The sequence below is a fragment of the Geotrypetes seraphini genome, chromosome 16 (genome assembly GCF_902459505.1).
Source record: "Geotrypetes seraphini chromosome 16, aGeoSer1.1, whole genome shotgun sequence".
Taxonomy (NCBI): Eukaryota; Metazoa; Chordata; class Amphibia; order Gymnophiona; family Dermophiidae; genus Geotrypetes; species Geotrypetes seraphini.
Window position 1 is genome coordinate 15,986,970 of NC_047099.1, and position 12,207 is coordinate 15,999,176.

The window sequence follows — 12,207 nt, forward strand, 5'->3', positions numbered from 1 at the left end:
GCCACGATTACACTAAGATTGTGCGTTTCTTTTCCCATTTCTTACAGGTCCAAGATGGAGTCATCGGCATTGGCGGCGGTGGCAGAGGAGCATCACAGGCAGAATGAGGAGCTCAAGAAAGTAATAGATGCCAACCAAGGTCTTTGGGAAGCCAGTCAAGAGGCAGCAGAATGGCACCACAAATACTTTGTCAGAGTAATGGAGGCACAGTCACAGATGATGGGACAACTGTTACAAGCCACATCAGATGGTCCAGTAATTAATATGGTACTGGGAGTCCTACCTTTACAGCCTACGGTAGGACAAAACTCTTTGAATATGTTAAATCTAAGTAAGATCATACTGAAAGATGCTCCGGATGATTTTTTGAGCTCTTTCGAAAGGATTGCCACAGCAGCAGGTTGGCCAGTTGACCAATGGGCTGTTAGATTGCTACCTTGTTTGACAGGAGAGTTCCTGGCAGCCTTTCAAACTTTATCCCCAGGACAGGCCAATAATTATCAGGCCATCAAGACACATATCTTGGACTTCCTTGGGTTCACTAGGGAACATTATAAGAACATAAGAACATAAGACTTGCCTCTGTTGGGTCAGACCGGAGGTCCATCGTGCCCAGCAGTCCGCTCACGCGGCGGCCCCTCAGGTCCAGGACCTTATAGTGCTCCTACCCTAAAACTCACATACACTTTTCGATTTTGTCCTGTAGAGTAACCTTCTATCTATACCCTGCAATCCCCTTCACTTCCAGGAAGTCATCCAGTCCCTTTTTAAAACCCAGTATTGTACTCTGTCCTATTACCTCCTTTGGAAGCGCGTTCCAGGTGTCCACCACCCTCTGAGTGAAGAAAAACTTCCTTGCATTCGTTTTGAATCCGTCCCCTCTCACTTTTTCCGAGTGACCTCTTTTTTTTGCTGTCCCTGCTAGTCTGAAGAATCTGTCCCTCTCCACCCTTTCTATGCCTCTCATGATTTTATATGTCTGTATCATGTCTCCTCTCAGTCTCCGCTTTTCCAGGGTAAAGAGCCCCAGTTTGTCTAACCTTTCGGCATATGAAAGGTTCTCCATTCCTTTTATTATCCTAGTTGCTCTCCTCTGAACCCTCTCAAGTATCGCCATGTCTTTTTTAAGGTACGGTGACCAGTATTGGACACAGTATTCCAGATGTGGTCGCACCATTGCTCGATACAATGGCAGGATAACCTCCTTCGTTCTGGTAGTGATACCTTTTTTGATAATGCCCAGCATTCTGTTCGCTTTCTTTGAGGCCGCTACACATTGCGCCGCTGGCTTCATTGTTGTATCCACCAAAACCCCCAGGTCTTTTTCCAGGGTGCCTTTCCCATCACCCTCCCTCCCATCGTATAGCTGTTCATGGGGTTCCCTTTCCCCATGTGCAAGACCTTACATTTCTCCACATTAAAGCTCATCTGCCATCTTTTTGCCCACTCACACAGTTTGTTCAGGTCGCTCTGCAGTTCTTTGCATTCCTCAACAGTTTTGACCCTGTTGGAGAGTTTTGTATCATCCGCGAACTTGATAACTTCGCACTTCGTGCCCGTTTCCAGATCGTTAATGAATATATTGAACAGCAGCGGTCCCAGCACTGACCCCTGCGGGACACCACTGGTGACCCCTTTCCAGTCAGAGTAGTGTCCTTTTACTACTACCCTCTGCTTCCTATCCGCCAGCCAATTTTGGATCCATCTGTGAACGTCCCCTTCCACCCCGTGGTTCCACAGTTTCTTCAGCAGGCGCTCATGGGGTACCTTGTCGAAGGCTTTTTGGAAATCCAGATAAACTATGTCAATGGGGTTACCTTGGTCCAAATGTTTGCTTATCCCCTCAAAGAAATGTAGTAGATTCGTTTGGCACGATCGTCCTTTGTAGAAACCGTGCTGGCTTGTTCTCATCAGTTTATTTTTTTCTATATGCTCATTGACACCTTCCCTGATCAGTGATTCGACCATCTTCCCGGGAACTGAGGTCAAGCTCACCGGTCTATAGTTCCCTGGGTCGCCTCTCGATCCTTTTTTGAAGATTGGTGTAACATTTGCTATCCTCCAATCTTCCGGGATTATCCCTGTTCTCAAGGATAGGTTGCAAATATGCCTGAGTAACTCCGCTATTTCGTCTCTGAGCTCTTTCAGTATTCTCGGGTGGATCCCATCTGGGCCAGGAGATTTGTCAATTTTTAATCTATCTATCTGCCTTAGAATGTCTTCGAGGCTTACCTCCATGCATGATAATATACCCTCCTGATCCCCCTTGAAGATTTTTTCCGGTTCCGGCACGCTGGATGTGTCTTCTTTTGTAAAGACCGACGCAAAGAACTTGTTTAGTCTATCAGCCACTTCTTTTTCTTCCTTCACCACTCCTTTCTTGTCTCCCTCATCCAGAGGTCCAACCTCCTCCCTTGCTGGCTGTTTCCCTTTTACATATCTGAAAAATGGTTTAAATTTCGTGCTTCCTTGGCTAGTCTCTCCTCGTATTCTTTCTTGGCTTTTCTGACCACTTGGTGACATTCTTTCTGATGCTTCCTGTGCTCTTTCCAATTTCCTTCAGTTTTGTCCTTCTTCCACTTCCGAAATGATGTTTTCTTGTCTCCTATTACTGTCTTTACTTCATTGTTTATCCATGCTGGGTCTTTAGTCTGATTCTTTTTGCATCTTTTCCTAAATTTGGGCACATATAGGTTTCGTGCCTCGCTTATCGTGTCCTTGAATAGGGACCAGGCTTGCTCCACAGACAGAGCTTTCTTGGAGCTGCTTCTGAGCTTCTTCCTCACCATTTGTCTCATGGCATCATAGTTCCCTTTCCTGAAGTTAAACGCTGTTCCCTTTGATCTCTTCCCCTTTGGTAATCCTACTTCCACTTGGAACAGAATCATGTTGTGGTCACTGTTTCCTAGCGGTCCCATTACTTCCACTCCCTTTGCAGGTCCTTTAAGCCCTTGAGGATCAGATCCAGGATCGCTGCCCCTCTTGTTGGAGTCTAGACAAGTTGTTCCATGAAACAGTCTTGGACGGTTTCCAGGAACTCCGTTTCCTCCGTACATTTTGAATTTCCAAGATGCCAGTCTATCCCGGGATAGTTGAAATCTCCCATAACTATAATGTTAGCGTTCTTGCATTCCCTCCTCAGCTCAGCTACCATTTCTGTTTCCACTGCTTCAGATTGCCCAGGTGGACGGTAGATCAGTCCCATCAGATCCGTTTTTTCCTGGTATTTTAACCCACAATGACTCTAGTTGTTCATTTGCTGCTGCTGTATCCACACTGGTTGAGTAGATGGTTTCCCTTATGTACAGTGCTATTCCTCCTCCTTTTTGATAAGTCCTATCTTTTCGGTAGAGTTTATATCCTGGCAGTACTATGTCCCATTTGTTTTCCTCGTTCCACCATGTTTCCATGATCCCTATGATGTCTAGGTTCTCATTTTTGGCCATGACTTCCAATTCCCCCATTTTATTTCTTAGACTCCTTGCATTAGTGTACATACAGTTCAAGTCCTGGCATTTAGTCTTCCCGGCTGTTTCCCCATGTGCTTCAGTCTTCTTTCTATTCTCTTCCTGGCCAGCCAACTTCTGCATTTTATCTCCTTTGTCCTCCCTTTGTGGTATGTTTCTATTGCCTTGCCCATGTGGCATGTTTGTATTTTCTTCTTCCTGTGCCTTCCCATCTTCCCGTTCCTTTTTGACTTCCCCTTGTAGTATGTTTATCATGTCCTCCTCTCTCTTCTTTTGTCTCCCTTGTTTTTCCATAACCTGTTGCTGTCCACATGTGTCTGCCCAGCATTATAATCAAGCTTTCCATGGCATGCAGTGGCAGGAGAAGGAAAGACCTAAAGTACTGCTTCAATGCCTCACAAAGATGGCAGAGAGGTGGTTGAAACCAATACTAGCAGACCCCGGAGCTCTTTTCGCAGAAATTGTGCTAGAACAATTTCTGGAAACTATGCCCTCTGATATAAAGAGTTGGGTACGCAGGTAGGGATGCCAAGACCTTACCCAAGCCCTGTCAGTAGTAGAGGCATATTTAGATGCCCAAAGCATGGTAGAAGTATTAAGACCTACATATAGAGCATACCCACCCACTCCCACCCCAGCACACACACCTGGGGATATACTATCTAGCGGGAATAGGTTTTATAGAGCCCAGGGTAATACACAGAAAAGTTTGCACCAGCGACATCGATCCAGTGTTATAAGTGTGGGGAAAAGGACATTGGCAGTGGGCATATAAAGAAATGGGAAGCCCCAGGGTAACTTGGGGTACCCTTAAAGAGGAAGTATGGGTACAAGGGGGTATTTCCTAACGGTGTCCATAGGGGTACAGGAATTGGAAGCATTGTTGGACTCAGGAGCGAACCAGTTCATGAAGGCTTGCAGTTGTGGGAGGAGGCGTTTCCCGGAGAAAGTGTGGGGGAGAATGGGAACATGGTTAAAATTAAGTGTGTCCATGGGGACAGTAGGCAATACCCAGTACGTTCCACCCTTATAAGGTATAGTAATAAGGTATATAGAGCCTCCCTAGCAATAGTCCACGAAGCCCCCTTTGAAATTATATTGGGCTATGATTGGCAGGGGTTCCCAGAAGCTATGGAGAACAAGCAGTGTCTGGTGAACACCCATTCTAAGGGGTCTCCAAGGGCAGAGTCAGAACCAGAGTTGGGCAGGATCTTCCCTTTCAAGGGGGAAGCCTTCCACAGAACCCAAGGGAGAGGAGAACGGGTGACACGCACCCAGAGGAGGAAGCAACAGCAAAGGAGGGGTCAGGTGATGGCATGTGCCGGCAATACCAAGGAAGGGTTTTTATTTCTTTTTGAAGGTTTTGCAGTCTGTGGTTGAGGTCAATAGGTTGTAGAGTTAGGGGTCGAGTGTTAGGAGGTTGTCGAACAGTTTTTATTCTTTTGACAATTTTGGTTGGAGGGTGTGTGAATGGTGCTTGAGTTCTCCTATGTCTGGTTGAGGTGGATTGAATTATTTAGCTGAAGAAATTAGTTACCCCCCCCCCATTCCACACACATTAATTCTCTTTCATTTTTGTTCCCATTATAAAAAAACACACTGATAAGTTCCCAGAAAAAAAAATACCTTAAAATAAGAAGTGAAAACAAAGCCCCCTACAGATGAGAACATAACATAAGAATAGCCTAACTGGGTCAGACCAATGGTCCAGAAAGATTTTAATAAACATAAACATAAACACAGCTACCTTAGACTCCTGTCCCTCTATGTTTTTGTATCTCTCTATATTCAATATATCCCTTCTCGCTTTCCTTCCTGCTATTCCAGGGCTAGTATTTCAGGGCTCTTTCTCCTGTGTCTCCCCCCCCCCCCCCCTCAGTCCAGCATTTCTCCTCTAATATGGTTTTACTCCCATCCCCACTCCCCACCCCTATGGGTCCTGCCTCTTTTTTCCCCTCTCTCTTCTTGACCTTTTCCCTATGGTCTTCCATCCTTGTCCCCAACAGCAATCACCTCAAGTCATGTTCAGCCGTTGTTAGGACTTTGAGCAAGACTCCACCTACTGTTTCTATGCAGGTGGAGCCCTGCTGGAAGAATGACCTGACACTGGCTGACTGAAGCTTCAGGGAATCACTACTGGGTACAAGGATGGTAGATCATAGGGAAGAGGGAGAGATGTAGCACCCACAGGCTCAGGACTAAGGTGTTCTGGAGTAGCTGCCCCTTGACTACTTGTCCATCAAGCCAGTGGCTTTGTCTGTGGTAAAACTTAAACCAGTTTGCCAGGATTTTTCACTCATTTTCCAACAATAAGATGCTCAAATCTACTAAATAGAGAAAAATCTGAGATTTGAGCATCTTATTATTGGAAAATGAGTGAAAAATCCTGGCAAACTGGTTTAAGTTTTACCACAGAAAAAGCCACTGACTTGATGGACAAGTTTGGTTCTCTTAGTTCTAACAATGTTACCAAAGGCAAATCAGAGATTGATGAAATTATAACTCATTACAAACAGATTATTAGATTGGAATAAGCACATCTTTTGAGCCTGTAAAAAATAATTTATATAAAAAATAATCAAAATAATCGATATGTATCGATATGATCAAGACCGATGATGAACACAATTTAATTTAATTCTTATATACCGCTAATAACCGTGAGGTTTCTAAGCGGTTTACAAAAATGATGCATTAAAGATACAATAAATAAAACTAAATAAATAAGATAAGGGCATGTAAGGGCATGAAAAATTAATGATAGTGCCTCGGGTGTTTAAGGTATGGCACTAGAAGTAACTTGATATGAGTTTGTTCTCCTTTTCATTCAACATTATTTTTTGAATATCTCAGATTTTCCTCTATATAGTAGATTTGAGCTTATCTTTATATAGAACGTGAAAAGAATCAAGCTCTGCAACTTCCTAAATTCAAAAACTGGCACAAGTATTATGAATGTTGATGACAGGGCCCATCTACTTACTTCATCAGCACTACGTATGGAAATTTGGCCACATTCCCACTTTGTAACTTAATTGAATAATGAGCCACTTAGCACTGATAATAGGCTTCATAACAAGCAGTTATTAGTGTTAATTGGTTTCAATTTAAATTTATATGTAACAGATGACGGCAGATAAAGACCCGTCCATCCAGTCTGCCCTTCCTGATTCAATTTAAATTTTTTTAAATTTTTTCTTCTTAGCTATTTCTGGGCAAGAATCCAAAGTTCTAGCCGGTACTGTGCATGGGTTTCAACTGCCGAAATCTCCGTCAAAACTCACTCCAGCCCATCTACACCCTCCCAGCCATTGAAGCCCTCCCCAGCCCATCCTCCACCAAACGGCCATATACAGACACAGACCATGCAAGTCTGCCCAGTACTGGCCTTAGTTCAATATTTACTATTATTTTCTGATTCTAGATCCTCTGTGTTCATCCCACACGTCTTTGAACTCCATCACTGTTTTCCTCTCCACCACCTCTCTCGGGAGTGCATTCCAGGCATCCACCACCCTCTCCGTTAAGTAGAATTTCTTAACATTGCTCTTGAATCTACCACCCCTCAACCTCAAATTATGTCCTCTGGTTTTACCATTTTCCTTTCTCTGGAAAAGATTTTGTTCTATATTCAAGTATTTGAACGTCTGAATCATATCTCCCTTGTCCCTCCTTTCCTCTAGGGTAGACATATTCAGGGCTTCTCCTTATACAAATTTAGGCATGCAATTTGTACCTAAAATTTGCATTCCGTGTCAAAAAGTGGGTGCAGAAATGGTAGGGCCATTGACAGATCGGGGGAAATTCCTCAAAGTTACATACATACTACAATTGTAGAAAAAGGGGAATCCACTCCTAACTTTAAGCATGAGGTTTTACATAAATATAACATAACATAAAACTTTATTTATAGCATGCTGAGCCTTACACTTAACAGTGGCTAACATAAGAATCAAGCTGTACAAAAGCAGTGAAAATATAAATCTGATATGATTAGGTATGGTACTACATCAATTTACAATCACAGATTCTCCAGAAATTTAATAAATAAAACCATTTCTAGCATGCACCTAAAATTTCAATAAGAAGACGCATTGTTTACCAGAGGGAAAAACACAGACTCCCATTGAACCATTTGATGAGAAAGCATACAACTCAAACATTTCCTGTGTGCACTTTAATTGAGGCAAAAGCAAACCAAGTGGTCCTTTTGCTTTGAGTGAATCTGATCTCAGTGAGCCATCACCAGTGTCCCTCCCTGATGAAGAAGTGAAACTCGAGTTGGGGGGATGGGATTGGAAGAATGAATGAACACTTTTAAGACTTTAACGGAGCACATGAACTTTATTAATAAACAGTCATCAATGAAAATTAACGAAACCAACTACCCCCCTATTCAGATAAGTACATCAAGTTGATCTGATCAAGTTTTTTTGGGCATTTAGGGAGGGCAGGGACAGGTGAAGGCGATGATGGTCCCCTTGTTAACCTCATTGTAGTGACTTCACTATATTTTGGGTTACTTGGTCTGAGCACTTCACAATAATATTTAAAATAACTTAATGAAAGCAATATTATTAATAAGAGATTATAGCTGTGATTACAATAGTATATAACCCTACTCAAGTACAAATTTACTATTACTCAGCGTTCTGGCCAATTCTTTTTTGCCCAGTAACTTTTCTGAGCTTCCTCACTGATTCTATATATTACAAATAAAATTTTTCCACAGATCAGCAACACTGGAAGGCTAAAATAAACCCAGATTTTTCCATATAAAAGGGTTAGTTTATAAAGTAATTTCCACTTGTAAAGTATATTTACAATTGGATAATGAGTGATTTAAAAATTTGTAAGAGTGAATACACACAATATTCTAGACACCACATGCACTTTTTTATGGATTGCAATGGAGTTCCAAGGGGACAAAGATTGGATGTATTATTTTTACATACTTTTGCAAATGGATGCACTCAAAAAGATTATTCACAAATATATTAGAGCAGGTATAACTAAGGGCTACAGAATATACATGAAATTAGAGATACTTAAAGCAAATTTTCTAAAGGCAAATATACATTAGGCGTTATGAACCAACAAAATGAAGAAGAACTTGGATATCTTTATATATGTTCTAGTTCTTCAAAATGGTCACAGCCTATATTAAGCTTTTCTATCTCATTCAATTAAAATTATATCAGTTTATCTTCATTTTGCATCTGAATTAGGAAAATATGTTATATCCAAATGCTCACATGAATTCATGTTTTGAATTTTAGCCATCCTCCATTCTACACCTCATTCAATGACACTTTGCCAAAACCTATAGCCAGCTGTACAGTATGTCAATATATATCAGTCATTGTTTTGTAGAAAAACATGGTTCTTGTATTTTATAAGTCCCAGAATCTTGCTATTCTTTGGGATTCTGTGTGTAATGTTGTTTACTCTTTGGGTTTTGGCCAGGTACTAGGGACCTGGATTGGTCACCGGCTACTGGGCTTGATGGACCATTGGTCTGACCCAGTAAGGTTATTCTTATGTTCTTACATGACCAGTGAGGGAATTAGGAATAGGGACCACAGTACTCTAGATCACCTGCTATCATGGTCAGGGGAAGATACACATGTCTTTAGTGGTTCTTCACGATGACTCTTTTCAGGGCCACTTTTAACTCTCTGCTTCTCAAGCTATAAATCACAGGGTTTAGAAGTGGGAGAGTAACTATATACATTGCAATAGGTAACTTGTTTTGATCTGCAGAATTCACCGACCTAGGGTTCATGTACACTCCTATTATAGTCCCATATGCCAGAAGGATTACTGTAAGGTGGGAAGAGCAGGTGGAGAAGGCCTTACTTTTGCCCTTTGAAGAGCGGATTCTCAAGATGGAGAAAATTATAAATATGTAAGACAAAAGAATTAGGAGAAATGGAAGGAAGATTGCAAATAAACCTACTATATAATTCATAGTTTGAATTATTGAGGTATCTGAGCAAGAAAGCTTCACCAGTGCTGTGACTTCACAGAAGAAGTGATTTATTACATTGGAGTCACAGAAAGAAGACTGTGATATAGCAATGTTATGTGGCAATGGATCTAATAAACCTGCTATCCATGAGGCAGCTGCCAGAATAGCACAAGCATTCTTATTCATGATGTTGAGGTAACGTAAGGGGTTACATATTGCAATATAACGGTCATATGCCATGGCAGTAAGAAGAGCAAATTCTGTAGATACACAAGTTGAATAGCAGTACATCTGTAAAATGCATCCCACAAAAGATATATTCTGGTTTTTTGTCAGCAGAATTACCAACATTTTTGGCACAATAGAAGTCAAGGAGCAGATATCTAAGGAGGACAGGTTGGCCAGGAAGAAATACATGGGGGTGTGGAGGTGTCGATCAGCACAAATTATGAAGATAACAAGAAGGTTCCCCAGCACAGCCAATAGGTAGAGGAATGAGAAGAGAGTGAAGAGAGGGAGCTGCAACTCTGGAAACTCTGGGAATCCAAGAATCAGGAATTCTGTCACACTGGTATGATTGACCATTTCCTTGCTTTAAAGCTTCAAGTAAGAAGAGGCAGACTGAAGGAAAACAGGAAATTTGGAAGTAATGTAACCAGAAATATCACAAAATACTCCAAAAGCACAGATGCTGATCAACTAAGAGCAAACACGTCTTTTATCATTTATAGGGCCACATTTGATAGTGTCACTGAGGTGGCTGGGGTGTGAATGAAAGTGAATACAGACTTAAACTTGTTTTCTTTGCAATACCATCAATTATGTCAGCAGACAATCATAGCAATGAGTAACTTTCCAAAGTATACAACAAGTCATTGACGTGTCTGCCTCTGCACAAAAGCAAACAGCACTAAAGTTGTTCATTTCTATGATCTCTGCAGCTGATGTGCTTCATGGCTTCTAATTTATATTGTTACACATAGTGGAAAACCTATGCTGTGTTGTTTTACCATTATAGTAAAATGACTCGTGAGACAGTGCTTAAAGCCAAAACATGGCTCATATTAAGTCAGTATACCTTTTCCAATAAAGACTTTTGTCTTTGATATTGGGTCCTGATATATCTTTTTTTGCTATAGGTGAACTGTCATCTTTGCTGTTTGGTGACATGCTATTTTTGCCTTATCATCAAGGTATAAACCAACTATTATCTCAGCAAACTGCTGTGCATTTTGAGTGACTAACAGCTAGTTATGGTACGCCAACAAAGCTTCTCAGACAAATGCGGTTTAAAACTTAATTGTAAAGCACTCCAAGGGTGTGTGTGTGTGGGGGAACCCCCCTCTCTTTAGAAGCACTGTACCACCGGATCCCATGGTAAAATACTAGGAGAATCCATTGTGAATACACCTTATTTATAAATGCCCACAGTTACACTAACTCTAGACCTGGCAGAACTGTGATGGGATCTTGGTGCCAAAATATCCTTGTAGAATGTCATTCTAATACACAATCGTTGTGCCAAACATTTATACAGTGTGTGTGCATCTCTCCCCCCACCAATGGACTGCCCAAGGTCTACCCCTGTCTATATATCTAACACTTATGCACGTGTGACTTCTATGTGAACTAGTGATACTTTTCTCAACATTAATGGAAATTAACAGTGTGTTGCTAAGCGTTGCTTTATGGTTGGGTTTGCCTCCTTACATATATGCCCTTGCATTCTTGAAAGCTGGTACTTATAGCATCCTGACATGGACTGAGTTTCCTGCTCTGCCTCAGGGAACCCAATTAAAAAACTAAAAAAAAGTCCACGTCCATGAATTGTTTCAAAAGTTCAGTACAGGAGAAGCAAAAGACATGACATTTGAAATCATTGTTTTATTATGGCAAAAGTGAACAACAAGAACAAACTATTTAACTGTTGACATCCTTCAAAATATTTTCCCTATTCTCCCAATCTCAGCCCATGTGACAGTTAAAGAGTTTGTCTGCCTGTCTCAATGTCAGTATTTTCAGATAGGTTTGTCTAAATGAGAAGTTGTTTTTGGCACCCCTATTAGACACTGAGGTCTTTTCTCTAATTTTGTGTACGATTGTTTGTAGTGCTGGGTGGATGTTTGGATGTTTTTTGTTGGAGTTAAAGAGTTTATACATGTATTTTGTTGTCATGGTTTACACTGAATGCCATAAGAACATAAGAATTGCCATCTCCGGATCAGACCCTGAGTCCATCAAGTCCAATGATCCACACACGCAGAGGCCCCGCCAGGTGTACCCTGGCATAGTTTTAGTCCCCATATTACTATACGCTTCTCAAGGGAGATGTGCATCTAATTTACACATACCTGTATCACTCTATGACACTCTTAAGGAGATGTGCATCTAGTTTACGCTTAAATCTTAGAACGGTGGATTCTGCAATTACTTCCTCTGGGAGAGCATTCCAGGTGTCCACCACTCGCTGGGTGAAACAGAACTTCCTGATATTTGTTCTGGACCTGTCCCCCCCTCAGCTTCAGTCTATGTCCTCTCGTCTGTGTCACATTGGACATTGTAAATAACTGTTTTCCCTGCTCCATTTTGTCGAATCCTTTCAGTATTTTGAAAGTCTCGATCAGATCCCCTCGCAGTCTCCTCTTCTCAAGGGAGAACAACCCCAGTCTCCTAAGTCATTCCTCATAGTCCAGGTTCTCCATACCTTTCACTAGCTTCGTTGCTCGTCTCTGTACCCAAAATAAACAATGATTTCAAATGACATATTTT

At 41.6% G+C, this 12,207-nt stretch overlaps 1 protein-coding gene across 1 annotated transcript; it reads right to left on the reverse strand.

Annotated features, from left to right (window-relative positions):
• Window positions 1-9,099: 9,099 nt before the first annotated feature.
• Window positions 9,100-10,382, reverse strand: LOC117349736 (olfactory receptor 5V1-like). The gene has a single exon (XM_033923327.1). It carries the CDS (start codon window positions 10,021-10,023, stop codon window positions 9,100-9,102), a length of 924 nt encoding a protein of 307 aa, XP_033779218.1. The 5' UTR covers window positions 10,024-10,382.
• Between the last annotated feature and the right edge of the window lie 1,825 nt (window positions 10,383-12,207).